Below are 15,459 nucleotides of genomic sequence, written 5' to 3'. Positions count from 1 at the left end.
GTTGTAAATGCATACAAACTTCTCATGTAAACAAAAACAATAATTTAAAAAAGTTTCATATCTGCAAAATTGTGTTTATGTGGAAAAGCAAGCGTATTAAAAATAAAAATGAATTAGTCTGATTTTCATAAAGCTTCATTGTAAATATGTTCTAAAATCCTTATTTTTGAAAAAAAAACATCATTTACCATTCATTAATCTTAAAGTCACTAGGAATCGTTCAGCTCCTTTAGAACTTAACCTAATGCGTAGCTTAAAAGGTAATATTATGGATATTGTTCCTTATGTACCGTGGAGATATTAAGCTATCTTACGTGTTAGGAGTTCATGGGTATTCTCTTCAGACGTCGGAGGGAAATAGGGTCGACAAGATCATTCGCCAACGTGTTCGGGTATGTCACCATATCGGCTGCTGTGGAAGTTTATTTCGTTTAAAAACTTTATATGTAAGACAAAAATACACAACTAAGAAATATTAAATCTTAAAATGAAAGGTAAACCATTGTGATGAATTAAAGTCGATTTACCAATTGAAATCCAAGATGTTCATTTTAACTATCGTTTAGAGCTACTTTGCCCCGAGTGACGCATCTCTAGTGAGCTATCGATGGCTGGCGTGTTGACGAATTTCAGACCACCACTAGTTATCGAAAGCCACGATAATTTCTTCGCCGCGTTTGCTGCTCGCTGAAGAAAAATAAAATTAACCAGGAGCGCAAAAAACGCGAATCGCGTATTGTCTGCGCAGCTAGCCAGATTAACGGGATCGAAACGGGTAGGCATGCTGTTCAATCAATCGATCGCAGCGAACTGTTTAGTGCGTGCTGCTAATGTTGTGAAATAATTAATAATATTTTATGGCAGATGGAGCCCCTCTGCGTACGACTATGTTGTGTGTGTGTGCCCTGGCATCCGAGTGTGTGCGTGCGTGTGTGTGAAAAAAGAAATTGAGGGGGGAAAAGCAGAAAGAAAGGATCGCTGGGAAATAGGCGTCTCAAAAGTTAAATGACATTTTCACACGTAACTGAAAAATATATATACGTGTATTAATAAAAATAAATACACACTGGCCAGCAGGCAAAAAACGGAGGCGGAGAAAAGCCGTCGGTCGTCAGCCGCCGCGCGCATGCTCCACAAAATTGGAAGTTAAATAAACTGCTATGTACGCCAACTTAATCTGCGCACCATAACCTTTCATCGCGTGCGATTTGCGGTGAAAAGCGGAAAAAAATCCAACTGCCCAAGAGCCGTGTAAATTGCACATTATAATTGCAAAATAATCGAGTGCAGTGTAGTCAAAATAGTAGTGCCCATTCGCGGGAGCGGGACGGCAGGCAAACGTGAAAAAGTGAGCGGTTCGGCTATTGGTTTTATGCACTGGTGCCGTCCCGCTTAGACGCACGCCTTGGCCGCTTGTCGGCTGTCTGTTTTGATTTTCTCTTCGTGAAAATAAGCGCGCGTACTTTCTTTTGACCTACCGTCCACCCACTCGACCCTTCCCACTCCATCCCCATCCCCTGTGCTGCCCAAACCCTTGCGTGCATCGGAATGTTTGATAAGTGATAAAGCCAGATGTTTGTGTATATATTGCCGCCAAGTGTCCGAACTCACACACACACACATGTTGCACACATTTTTTTTGTCTGAATTCTGTGCTCGCTCTTTTGCCGCCTTTTTTTGACTTTCGGCCGTGTAATTTGAGCCTAATTCGTTACCGCCTGACCACGTTATATATACTTATATATTATATACGCAGCCCGACTTCCACACCAGAGAGCTACCAAAGAGGCCCAGGAATTGTTCTTACATCTCTAAAATCCCGCAGAGGAGCAACGTTTCCAATAAGCAAGCATACATAAATGGTTTCTACTTTCATTGGACTATTAGGTGAGCAATAATTCTGCTTAAAGAGTTCCTATTTAACAAAATTAATATTAAACTAAACTCCATAAAGTGTTCTTAAATAGTGGAAAACTTTAAATAAAATACGGTTACGGAAATCATTGCTTTTCTTTTCGCAGACATTCAATCATGGTGGGAGATACCGTGTATTTCGCATTTCTGTTCATTGTTTAGTTCCGCCTTTGATCTGCCCGACATCGACATCGAGGTGAGTATCTTTTAAAAACGTTCTAAAGAGCATCAATCTTAAAAAACGCACTGCATCCACAGGACCTCGAATCGGCGCTGCTCTCCGATGGTACCAGCGATGAGGATCAGGTCGCCCTAGTGCCCGAGTTAATTGTGCGCCTGCTCAAGGGCTGCGATGCGCTACAGACGGTAGCCAAGGAAATCACACACAGCAACTATCAGATGTTCTTGCGTCGCTTCCTGCGCCAACAGTGTCGCCTGCACCAGACCGAGAACCACTTCGACACGGACATTGACTTCCAGTCGCTGCCCGTGCGCAAGCGCCTGCACATCCTGCACGATCTGTGCCACTTTCGCCTGGACTCCGTCGATGTGCAGGTCATCCTCAGCAATCTAGAGGCGGACAGTCTGCGCGTGGAGCCTCTGGGCTACGACGCCAAGAATTCCGGCTACTGGTACTTCTACGGCACGCGACTATATCGGGAGGACAAAGCCACCGGTGGAGCGGCCTCCTCCAGTTCGGGTTCGGGATCAGGTGGCGCCGGAGCCTCAACTGGCGGAGCATCCAACAGCAAGGGCATCGGCAGCAACGGCACAGTTTGGCAAGTCATCTGCTTCACGGAAGAGGACTGGCAAAACTTGGCTGCCAAGTTTAAGACCTCTACGAACGCCAAGGAGCGCGAACTCTTTAACATACTCGATGACAACTTTCTGCCCAAGCTGCCGCAGCTTTTCCGCGAGCGTGAGCGTTTGAGGCGTAGAAAGTGAGTGAAATACCTCAGATTTCTCCAAAAGATACATATCTTATAAATCAACATTGCTAATGAAATACTATTTTACTTACCCAGACTTTTGCAAGTGCGTAACTCCAGTCGCATTCGCAACATCGCGGAGTTGAAGGCGCGCCAGGAGGAGGAGCGCCAGCGTCGTGAGCGGGAGAATCTCTACCAGGACCGGCAAAACGCACACTGGTTGGCACCGCCGCAGCAGCAGCAACAACAACAGCAGCAGCAACAACAACAGCAGCAACAACAGCAGCAATCGCAGCAGCGCACACGCAGACGGTTAGCACGCCAATGTTCCTAGAAAGGCTGGCGGACATCCTACTCACAGAGCGGGAATCAGAAACAAAACAGATACATTGAACTCACTTGCATACCAAAAGCATCTTTGATTTATGTTTTCATTGATCTTTTGAGTTGCCGTAATTTTATAATTTGTTGAGCCAAAATACTCTTCGTTTACAATTTGTGTTGCTGCAGTTGAAAAGCCAAATCGCCATCATCAAACATCGTCGATAAACCCTGGATCAGCATAGACGGAACAAGGATCAGCACTTAATTTCAGTTTTGCCCATCATTTAGTTTTGTATATGGAAGAATTGGTTGGATTTCGTTTTCAAAAACAATCTGTAAGCATGCTTTTTGATCTATTTCTATTCGATATATGCATTGTCTTATGCTTTAAGTTTATTTTAAAGTCAACATCCCAGTTTCATCCCATTCAAGAGACACATACATTGACATCTGATTCTCAAATCGTAAAAACGCTGATTCAATCTTATCTGATTAAAATTTATATTAAATTAACTTTAATTCATCAAAATTAATATGTCACGTTGGCTTCCAATTGAAACCATATTATAATATTGAAACGCATTGAATACAATTTTAGTAATACATTCTCATATCTTAAAATCCATTTGTACTACAAAATTTAACTGCATTATTACATAATCATATGGGTAGTTAATTAATAAAATGTTTGTGTTTTTCTTAACTGCTTGCATTTTAGATCCCAGTCTACGTCGACAGCTAGTGGTATTTCAACCTACGCAAGCTCCCTGAGACGAACAACCACAACTAATTCGAGCGAATTTTTGTGCCACAGGGAAACCTTCTGCCTCTCGCCAGAAAACGACGAAGACGACGACGACGAGGCCCTCGACGCGGAGCAGCAGTCCGATCAGCCAGAGCAGCAGCGGCGGCAACAAGAAGAGCAGCCGCCAGAAGAGGAGCAGCGGCAGGAACCAGAGGAATTATTAGCAGTCTCAGCAACTGACGACGATTTTCGCTCTCCAGAAGCCCCGAAATCGCAAACGCCGGCGGAATTGAAGAGCAAGAGTAGTCACCACCACCATCATCATCACCACAAGAAGAAAAAGTCGGGCAAGAAGCAGAAGAAGCGACATCATCGTGATAAAGATCGTGAGCGGGACCGCGAGCATCATCATCATCATCATCGGCGGCGACACAAGCATGCTTCAGAGGCAGACGAAGGCGAGGACGACAACAATAACCACAACAGCAACAGCAATAGCAACAGCAACACCAATAGCACCAGCAGCAACAATAGTGTCCAGCCAAAGCGAAGACGTAGTGGTCAGCAGCAACATCAGCAGCAGGCAGAGACTGCCGAGCCCAGCACTTCTCTAAGTCCCGAGGACAAAGAGAATTTTTGCAGGCAGCTACAACTTCTGGACACCAATTCGGCGGCTATTGCAGTAGCCACAAGTATTGCCGATCTCAGTCTGCCCTCGCCGGTGGCACATGAGATCGAAACCGAGCAGGACGAGCAGGTTGATCAGCCGGCAGTAGTGGAAGCACAGACAGCAGCAGTAACTTCTGCAATGGCGCCAGCGGCGAATGTCAAGTTGCCTGGCAGGCAGACGAACAATTCGCTCAGTTCGCTGACTGGAAACATTTTCATACCGTCGGGAAGCGTACAACAGCAGCAGCAGCAATCCCAGGAGCCGCCGAGCAGCAGTAGCAGCAGCCAGAGTGGCACCACCACGACAGCCAGCACTGTGCGCTCCAAGAAGCAGAAGGCCGTACTCAACAGCAGCGGGAGCAGCAGCACCAGCAAAGTGGCTGACAAGGCGGATCGCAACTTGAGCAAGACGGAGACGACGGGCAAGTCCAAGAAGTCGGCCGCGGGCTCATCGGCGTCATCGTCATCCAGCAAGGCGGAGCGCATCAGCGGTGCCTACTCGGACAAGAGTGGCGATGAGTAAGTGAGGGTGGACAGTTTCGATCCCCAGACACAACACAATCGTACTATCCATTTGCTCTTGGCATATTCTTTGATCATACCTTATGCTTCTGCTTGCTGTTGGATGTGTGGGCATCATAGATTTACATCTTGATTAAACTTAAATTAAATCGCAATCTCTTACTCTAAAAGCTACGCTTATAATTTATTTTATTTAATGCCACAGTAAATTATTTTGTGGAGAAAGTGAAGACTAAATCAAGATATAATTTTATATATTTTGCATAAGCATTCATGATGCTCCACTCTGGTATTGTTGTTGATTTTGATTATTGAGTTTGGGCCCTGTGCTGCGGTCTTGGTTTCTTTTCTGTAACATTTTCTCCTACCTTCATTAAACATTTTCATAATCCTTTCTTAAGTTCCATTATAATCTATAAGGCATTGCATGTTGTCGGCTCATTTCATCCGCTCACCCATCAAATTGTATATAATATGATCAATTGATTAACATATTTATCATTGTTATTGTAAACTTTTGTACCCACCCGCAAAAAAACAAACGATAAAAAACATTCCGACTGTTGATCATCACAAAACCCGAAAACCCCGATAAAATGTAGCCATGTAAATAGTAGCAACCGTAGCACCACCAACAACAACAGCAGCCTTAACAACAACAACCATAAGCACGCGTCGCACCACAGTCACAACAACAACAACAGCCATTCAACGACGACATCGGCTACAACAACAGCAACAACGACAACGTCGCAGGGATATCATTATAATTCGAATCATAATCATAATCAGAACAACCAAAACTCCCACTCACACCACACCCACCACCATCATCATCATCACCACCATACCACTAATAATCACAGTAACAAACATAAAACCAAATCGCACCACTCCCTTGCCCACAACAACAACAACAATAATCACACAACAAACCCAACAAGCACATCACTACTCCACCCAGTAACCACAAACAACAATTCAACGTACAACTCCTCCAATCATGCGAATATTCTTAGCTTCACCGAAACGGAGGAGGTCCTGCAAATCGGGATGCACAAGGTGCTCGTCTACGTGAAGAACCATCGCGATGCCTGGCCATTTGTGGATCCCGTGGAGGAGGATATAGCGCCGCGCTATTACTCCATCATCAGGAGGTGCGTACACTTAGCCAAATCCGACTGCAATATGTAATCTCTAAAACCGCTTTCCAGACCCATGGACCTGCTGAAAATGGAGGACAAACTGGACAGCGGGGAATATCACAAGTTCAGCGAATTCCGCAACGACTTTCGCTTGATTGTCAACAACTGCAGATTGTACAATGGGCACAATAATGGTACTCATCCACTTTAATGTAAATATTGAATAACTATTGAAATATACCTATATTCTTTTGCAGAATACACCGAGATGGTTAACAATCTGCAGGATGCTTTCGAGAAGGCCACCAAAAAGTACTTTGATAATCTCTCCGATGACGAAGATGATGATCCCAATCTGAGCTATCCCGCCGCCGACTCCAAGATGAACGTGTTCCGCGAGAAGTATTTCAGCAAGAAGGCGAAGGAGGAGACGGAGAAGGATGCGCCAGGTCGGCCGGCAAGCAGCGCCGAGGAGGATCTCAGCGAGATCGAAGCGGAGGCACCTCAAAAAGCACAAAAACGCAAGCGTAAGGAGAAAGACAAAAGACGTAAAAAGAAAATCAAGAGTAAGGTGGATGTGGAAACGGATGATGAAGATATGGAGGCCGAAAGGGAACCAACGCCACCACTTCCACCTCCACCGCCAACAAGCAAGAAGAGCAAAACGAGCAAGACAGGAAAGGAAAAGGAAAAAGATAAGGAGAAGGAAAAAGACAAAGAGAAGGACAAGGAAACTTCTTTATTCAAGCGAGGACGAAAAACTAAGAGCGATAAAGCCGCGTCCAAATCCAGCAAAAAGACCAAAAAGGGGGCCAAGAAGTCTTCGGCCGATTCGGATCCTGAGTCCGATCCGAGCGACAGTCGCGAGAGCGAGGATTACAGCGATGATGACCACATTTCGTTGGCCAAAACTAAATCTCTGGCTAAACCCACAGCTCGCACGATAGCGGCCCAAAAGAAGAAATCTGTTCCCGCTGAATCCAAAGTTAAGATGCCTACTCCAGTCAAGCGACAGGTGAAAGGCAAGGGCAAGGGCGGGCGCAAGGCCAAGGACGACTCCCTGGATAGCGACCAGTCCGATGTGAATGTTAAGAAGCAGCTGCCACCAACGGCAGCTGCCGCTCTTGCCGAATCCGCTGCCGAGCTGGAAGAAGATCCGGATGATCCGCCGCATGATGAAGACGAAGATGAGGATAGCTCGCGGTCGCGAAGCATGTCACCCTTCAAGGTTGATCTCCACAAGAAATACTCAAAAAGTGCCCTTAACGATGATCTCTCCGAGCTGCTGACCACCGTGAAAAAGGTTCCCACCGCGGAAACCACAAAGTTGAGTGCCCGGCACCAGGATGAGGCGGATGAGGAGCGATTTTCCCGAGAGTCTGACGGCGACTTTAAATCCTTAAGCAACAGCAGGGCCACCTCCGAAGAGCGACCACCAGTGGCAAAAAAAGGAAAGAAGGCAGAAAGCTCGAAGAAGGAGAAAGAAAAGAAAGGCAGGGATAAGGATCGGGATAGGGACAAGGAAAAAGACAAAGATAAGGACAAGTTCCGCAGCGCAAAGGATAAGAAGACTAAAGACGAATCCCCCGTTCCAGCGGCCGCTGCTGATGTAGCAGCAGTAGTGCAGGCCGAACTGGATATGCTGTTGCCTTTCATGGACAAGTACGATGTAATCAAGTATCGACGTAGTCGTGCCGCCTTCAGCAGTTCCAGTGCATCCAACTCGTTGGCTCCCTCCGAAGATTCCAAGTCAGCCAGCACGAAAAGCAATAGGGAGAATAAAAAAGCTTCTGCGAAGCGAGAAAAGTCACCTGATGCTGTGGAAAACAAGCGCGGGCGGAAGAGCAAAGACCAAAAGCGATCAAAGGAGTCGGATAAAGCGGAAAAATCTGATAAAGCTTCGAAGGCCGACACCGAGAAACACTCGGAAAAGTCGAAGAAAAAGGAGGAGCCACAAAAAGTAGTGGAAAAGGCGCCAAGAGAAAAATCTCCGGCGCCGGTATCAGCTTTAGAAACTATTAAGGAACCTCCTGCTCCAGCTCCAATAGCCACGTCAGCGTCCGGCAAGGTGAAAGAAGCACCAGCTAAAAAGGAACCTAAGAAAAGACCCGACAAACAAATGCCGCCTCCTCCGAAACCGGCCGATAAATCGAGTGAAAAAGGATCGGGTAAGAAGACTTCGAGCAAAAAGGCTGCCCAAAAAGCGGGACAACCGCAGACCAACAATAACACAAATCTCGAAGCATTGGATGTGGAAACGGAACAGACCCTCAAGGACATTAATCGCTGGCTGGAACACACGCCCCGCTTCACGGAGTTCAGTTCGGCCAGCAATTCACCATCCCGATACAATCTTTTGGATGATTTCGACTCGGGAATCGGTAGTAAACTGGATGCGGCCGATTTTCGACGACCAGTAGCATTGGCTGCTCCAAAAGCGGAATTGGTACCAACCAAATTGGCTGAGGCACTCAACGAACTGGTGAGCGAACCAAAAGAGGCTGTTAGCAAATCGGAATCCGAGTCAGTGGCTCCAACGCCGAGCAGTGTGAGCAGCAGCTGTGGTACTCCTCCGCATTCGATGCACTCAGGGAATTCCATTGGAAGCACATCCGCCACTGCTGCTTCCAGTTCAAATTGCTCCAATAACTCGATGCCCACGCCCCAACCCGTGGCGGTAACTCCCACGCCAACGCCCGCGCCTCCACCACTTCTTTCGATTCCGAAGCCAAAAGAGCCCAGCACCACGCAACTGATCCTCAATCCACCACCGCCGCCTCACATTAAACAGCAGCTGGCGAAGGAGGCCAAACGCAAGTCCCTGAAAGAAAAGCAGGCGGCTCAAGCTGCACAGGCTCAGCAGGTGAAAGCCAAGGCAAATGTTATGAGAACCATCGATAGGCTTCAGCCAGGCAAAGCGAAGGGTAATCTTTTGCAGAATGTAGTCGCCGGAAAATCAACGGAGGAGGGGGGAGATTCTCACGCAGGTGTAAATCCGGTTACTACCAAAGTTAAGGAGCTGAAGAACGCTCTTATCACGGAAACATGCGAGGGAGCACCAAAACTGAGTTTGGGCACGGTTCTAAAGACACAGGACTTTTCGTTGGGCAAATCACTTGAGGAAATGTCCGGAAAAAAGGATGCAAATGAAGATGACCTTCCAAATAAGGAGACCAAACCGGAGAATATTTCAACCCCGACAACACCGAGCACAGAGGCGCCAAAGCCGTTTGAGGCTCTTCACGAGCTGAGTAAAAAAGGCAAATCCTCAGAATCATCGAAATCGGAGGCAAGTCAAAAGGAGAAGCCCAATCTCAGCGCCTGGATAAAAGCGTTTGGTGGCCCAAAGGTTAGCAAGAAGTCCGAGGACGAGGAAAAGCAGCAGACGGCTGTCCAAGATCTTCAAGGTGATTCCAAGGTCGCTCCGCCAGCTCACTCGCCGGCTGGGGATAACTTCTCGCTACCAACAGTAATGCGCCAAAGGAAACCAAGCACTGGCAGCACAAACTCGGAGCGAAGTTCCTTTAGCCAGGATCCGGATTCACCAAGAATTGCCATCGATGAGCGTTATGGATCTTATGCGGCTGGTTCTTATACCTCTCCGATCGGGGCTTCACCCATTGGCGCATCCCCCATTATGGTTTCTCCTAAGCCCAATGACGATATGGGTAAACCAGCCTCGCCATATCCACTAAATGGTGCTATCAAAGTGGGCTTCTACCAGGACACCACGACCAAAAGCAGTCCGGACAAGAGCTGCAGTCCCAGAGAGATGAACTCTCCGTATCCCCAGTACTCCCAGCATATTTACTCCTCCGCCTCGTCGCCTAATGTGTCCACTCCGGATATGAGTGGAACGTCCCCTTATGGAGGAGGAAACAGCTACAATCCTTCGGGCTCTGAGGCTTCTAAGACTCCAGCGTATTCTTCCACATCCCCGCTTCCGATCTATGATCAATACAAGCAGCCGCGCTCCCAGGAATCGGACTACAACTCTTCCATGAGTCCGAGCACACCGAACCCACATTCGCCTTATCAACAGCCCCAAAGTTCTCCGTACACCACCCCGCAGCAGTCGCAATCAACACACCCGTCGCCGTACCATGGCCAGTCGCCGTACCACCAGCAGCAGCACTCACCATATCATCCACCCGCGGCTCAGCAGCAACAGCAATCCTCACAGCCTTCACATAGTCCGGCAGCCCATCAGCAGGCTCTCAGTCCTATGCACAGTGTGGAATCGCCTGCGTCCTCGGCGGCAACGCAACCGCCCACACCGTTGGCTCAGTCGCCGGCGGAACAGCAGCACTCGCCGTATCAGCAGCCCGTGCTGTCACCTTATCAGCAACCGCAACAACAGGTGCAGCCGCCGGTGGTACCGCCAGTTCAACCATCCGCAGGTGCTCAGGCAACAACAGGTAAGAATTGATTTTATTTAACTACTCAAACCATGTTCTAATAAATCTCTTTGTTTCAGCTCTGGGCAACAATGGTTATGCGCCCACACACGACAGCTACCAGCAGCTTCAGCAACAACAGCGTTCCTTGTATAACCCAGCCACTTTGATTAATCCTCTTTCGACCGCTGCATCCTCAACTGCTTCCATAACCAAGCCTAACAATGACTGGAGTCTAAATCGCAGCTTGCTGCCGCCAAGTATCACGAACACTGTGAATCAGGCAGCACAGCAGCAGCAACAACAGCAGCAGCAGCAGCAGCAGCAAGCTGGACAGTTGCAACAGCAGCCACAAATGCAAGCTGCGCAACAGCAGTTACAGTCAACACCTCAGCAGCAACAGCAGCAACTACAGGCCACGCCTCAGCAGCAGCAGTTGCAAGGATCCCAGCAACAGCAACAGCAGCAGCAGCAACAGTTGCAGACATCTCAGCAACAGCAGCAACAGGTGCTGGGCCATCAGCAGCAACACAAACCGAAATATCCAACCTATGCGCAATATCAGTCTACTAATGCCGCAGCAAATGCTGCTGCCGCAGCAGACGCCGTGGATAATTTGCAGCAACAGCAGCAGCAGAAAATCGCGCCACCAACTTATGGCAGCGATATGGCCACATTTATGCAGCATCAAATGCAGCAGCCGCCCAAAACTGATACACTAATAAATCCTCTTAAGCGACCTGGTGAGGAAATCGGTATGGATTACAGTGGAAATGCGACCAATAAAATGCAGAAAAGAGAAGAGACTCCGGCGCAGCAGCAACAACAGCAGCAGCAGCAGCCAACCCAAAACCAGACGCAATCCCTGCTTAACAAGCAGCAGCAAATGTTTAACAGTTTCCTGGGCTCCATGGCATTCGGCAAACCTATTGGCAACATAGCACCGGACAAAGCATTTGAGATGTATAACCGGGCGGCGGCCATGGGTTTCCCCAAGGACTTCGCAAAGGACAATAGTTGCCAGCTGCAGCAGCAGCAACAGCAACAGCAGTCGCCCCAGGTGACAACAAACAAGCAACAGGCGAACCAACAAACGCAGCAACAACCGCAGCAGCAGCAGTCCCAGCAATCGCAGCCACATCTCACTCAGCTTCAGACGGCACTCAGTCAAAACTATCAGCAACAGCAGCAGCAAACGCAGGCGCAAAAATTGCCGCAGCAACAACAACAGCAACCGCCGCAACAACTCAACTACCAGCAACAGCAGGCGCAACTTAACCATAACTATACCGCCCAGCAACAGGCAACTGCAGTGCCGGACAAACCTCCTGCAGCTCAGTCGGCAGTTGCTGCTGCGGTAAGTGAATCGAGCACCAACATGATGAATCTGCCCTCTACGGCGCACCAGCATCATCTAAGCCAGACGCATCACCTAGCCGCCTACAACAAGCCAACGCCACCGCCTCCGCAAACCTACAGCAATCCTTTGATGCAATCGATGTTGGGCTATGCCGGAAATTATTTCGACAAGGCTATGCCGCCGGCAGCCCATATGTACAGCGCTTCGAGCTCAGCGGCTTCGGCTTATGGGAATCCGGCGCAGCAACTGCCGGGTAATTATGTACCCGGCAACAACAATCCCGCTCACCAGCAACAGCAGCAGCCACAACAACAACAGCAGCAGCAAGCTCCTGCCGTTCCGCCGGCGGAAGTCAAAGCTCCAGCGAAAAGGGGACGGAAAAAGAAGGCAGCAACAATTGCGGCAGAAGCTGCGGCTGCAGCTGCCAAGCAGCAGCAACAACAACAGCAGCAGCAGCAACAACAGGCGCAACAGCAGCAACAGGTGGCCGCTCAGCAGCAGCATCAGCAGCAACAAGTCTCAGCCCAGCAGCAGCAGCAGCAACAACATCAACAGGTGGCCGCCCAACAGCAGCAGCACCAAGCCATGCCGCAGTACAATATGCCACAATCAATGGCTTCCGCGGCCGCAGCCACCAATAATCAGCTTCAGGCGCATGCGCAGGCGCTGCAGCAAGGCTTCCAATTGTATGCGGGCCTGAAATCAGGAGGTGTATCCTCGCCCGTGGGCGGTTCAGCAGCAACGCCGGTAAACAGTGGTTCCACCACCAATCAGACAGCGGCCGATGCGGCAGCCATTTCCCTGAAAACATCGACAGGTGGAATGGTGCCCGGAAGTGCCTTCAACTTTGCGCCAACTCCAGGAACGCTGGGCTTGTACGGAGACCAGGCCGCAGCAGCTAGTAGCTATTTGGATCAATTCAGAGATGCACCCAATCACTACTACATGCCTCCGGCGCCGGCACACAGTGGCGCATCAGCGAATCCGACTGGAAATGCCGGGGACAAAGGTCAAAACCCATTGAACACGGCAGCCGGATCGTATCCCTTCCTGGCGGCGGCACATCCATCCTCGCGAGCAGCGGCTGCTGCAGCTGCTTATCCCTTTGCGGATCCCAACTCGCAGTTGTACCAGCAGTATCTTAGGCGCGATGACTTCCACACGCGGATGATCTTCAACCAGAGTCTGCTGGGCGGACCAGCAGCGGCGGCGGCAGCAGCCGGATATGGTCAACCGCCGCCGCCTCCATCCGCCTATCAACGCGCTGCACTGGGCATGCCCAAGCCGTATGACATTAACCGGCAGTCATGGTTTTAGCAGTACGCCAGTGCCGCCAACGTGGACCTCCAAGGAGACGACCTGACGGGGGCGGCAACTGGAACAGCATCGGGACCAGCAGCAGCTTCATCTTCGACAGCAGCTACACAGCGATGAGATCGAAAGAGTGGGCAGGTTTAGAACGGTTTCAAATCCACATGCAAATTGGTTCCAAAAAGGTTAACGTTTCATTTTTGATCTTACATTTATGCAGAAATTTCAGTAGGTGTTTAATTTTTTTAAATTGGCTTTTTATATTGTATATTTTTTATTCATGCTAAGAAGAAAATCTACAAATCGTTTAGTAACTATATATATATATTTATTTTCGTGAACGAAAAAGATAACCATCTTGAATTTCTGCAAGAAGCAAAGTTTGCGTTGTGTGTAAAAGTGAAGTTAAATATTTGAGGCGTCATTGTTTTGTACTGATATTTGATATTCATTTGCGTGACTCGAATTCCACTGCCCGCATCCTCAGACTCATTTTTGTATTCTAAGACCATTTTCATTTGTGCAATGTTTCCTTTTGACTGCAGTTGCGCCCTGGACTTTGGCCACGCCTAAATGGCAAGTTTGTTGGTCTTTAGTTTGTAAACTTTCAGTAGTCTGTAGGTTTCAAGCCTTTTGTTAATGATAATTAATTTTAATAGCTTTAGCTAATTAGGCCGCTAATCTAATTTAATTGAACTTAATTTGTTTTAAATGCTTAACAAAAGAAACTAAGCAGAAAAGCGAAAGAGAAATAATGCAAAAAATTCAAAGAATTACTCTCAAGCCCCCCTGACTATAATTAGATTTTAGTTTTTTCCAGAACCTAACTCGTAACTATAGAACTCGTGTAAATTAACTACGATTATTAGTTTTATTACTATTGATTATGTACTACGACTATTATAACTATTATCGATTCGTGCTGCGGGCGATTTGTTGAAATATTTATTAATTCAAGTAAACAAAGAGATTCGCAACACACAACTAAAGCTAGATACAAAATCTAAGTGAGGGTAACCCTTTTAGTTCGTAGACCGCCAAGAAGATGTATAAATTTTTGTTAAATATGCTAAGTACGCGTGCGGTTTAAGCAGTAAGCCTCCCTTCAATTCAAATAAAACCATTGTAAACCCACACAGCTCACATATGTGCAACATTCCGCCTCAGATCCTCATCCCCACCCAACTTTCATTAAGGAAATCCATTTGGTGTACATACAAGAGGGAAAACAGACAAGTAAAAACTTTCGTTTTTACGCATCTCAAATTGTAGCTTTAAAGTTTGAACCATGTAAAAATCGATCTAGATTTGACGAAAAGCAAAACAATTGAAATTTATGAAATATGAATGAAAAAGTGTCTTAGTCGCCATTGAAGGCGAACGGAGCCGATGAATCGAGAAAGAAACGCATTAACCGAGCGCCCATAATATTATTAATGGCAAAAAAAAAGATATATATATTAAATAGTGAAAACAATAAACACGAGAAACCGTATTTAATTAAGTTGTTAAAGCTTTCGTTTTGCAAACGTAAATTTTAATTAATTTCACTACGATAACATAGTTGATAGAACACAAATGAAAAAGAGAAGCGATGTGAAATTGCGAAGAGAAGGTACCTAGAGCATAAATGAGCAGCAACAAACATATTTAAAGAACCACAAGCTAAATATTATATTAATAATGAATATATATACATAAATTATATATATATATATATATACAAACATATATATTATATGCAGTAAGTGCAGCCAGTGCACATTATACATAAATCTGTATGTATAGGCAACAGCAGCAACAAGAGTAAATTACAATAAAGAATTCTATGGCATATTGTACGACAACAAAAATGAACATAAAAATCCAAAAGAACCCATGTTTCGAATCAAGGTGATAATTTCGCCGAGCAATTATTATGCAATTTGAGCCTCTCGACACGGCACGCGTTCATTTGCATACAATTGCAGTCCGGATTGCGACTACGGCTGCCCTTCACCAGCTGGTGTGTTCTGCCGTTCTGGTGTTCCCAGTTTCCAATTCCCAGCCTGCAATTGCAGACAGCTGTGCCAGCTGGATCGTTGATCGCCGATCGAGCGGCTATATGTTATATGCTATAGCCACCAGCAGCTCCATCGATCAT

At 47.1% G+C, this 15,459-nt stretch overlaps 1 protein-coding gene across 4 annotated transcripts; it reads left to right on the top strand.

Moving 5' to 3' along the window:
* The first annotated feature begins 646 nt into the window (after positions 1-646).
* LOC117141778 (protein split ends) lies at positions 647-15,155 on the top strand. 4 transcript variants are annotated; one of them, XM_033305410.1, is made up of 10 exons: positions 647-775; positions 1,757-1,887; positions 2,022-2,110; positions 2,173-2,855; positions 2,940-3,155; positions 3,886-5,100; positions 5,706-6,260; positions 6,318-6,442; positions 6,506-10,666; positions 10,726-15,155. In XM_033305410.1, the coding sequence occupies exons 2-10, from the start codon at positions 1,860-1,862 to the stop codon at positions 13,320-13,322; spliced, it is 9,669 nt and encodes a 3,222-aa protein (XP_033161301.1). In that variant the 5' UTR covers positions 647-775; positions 1,757-1,859; the 3' UTR covers positions 13,323-15,155. The 4 variants fall into 4 exon arrangements, 1 of the variants encoding a protein (XP_033161301.1); XR_004459507.1 differs by lacking the exons at positions 5,706-6,260; positions 6,318-6,442; positions 6,506-10,666; positions 10,726-15,155 and having other exon boundaries at positions 2,940-3,502; positions 3,886-3,911; positions 3,982-4,068; XR_004459505.1 differs by lacking the exons at positions 5,706-6,260; positions 6,318-6,442; positions 6,506-10,666; positions 10,726-15,155 and having other exon boundaries at positions 2,940-3,502; positions 3,886-3,977.
* The last annotated feature ends 304 nt before the right edge of the window (positions 15,156-15,459 follow it).

Source organism: Drosophila mauritiana, chromosome 3L (genome assembly GCF_004382145.1).
Source record: "Drosophila mauritiana strain mau12 chromosome 3L, ASM438214v1, whole genome shotgun sequence".
Lineage (NCBI taxonomy): Eukaryota > Metazoa > Arthropoda > Insecta > Diptera > Drosophilidae > Drosophila > Drosophila mauritiana.
Note: the sequence above shows the minus strand (reverse complement) of the source record. Positions and strands in the feature narration are given on the sequence as shown.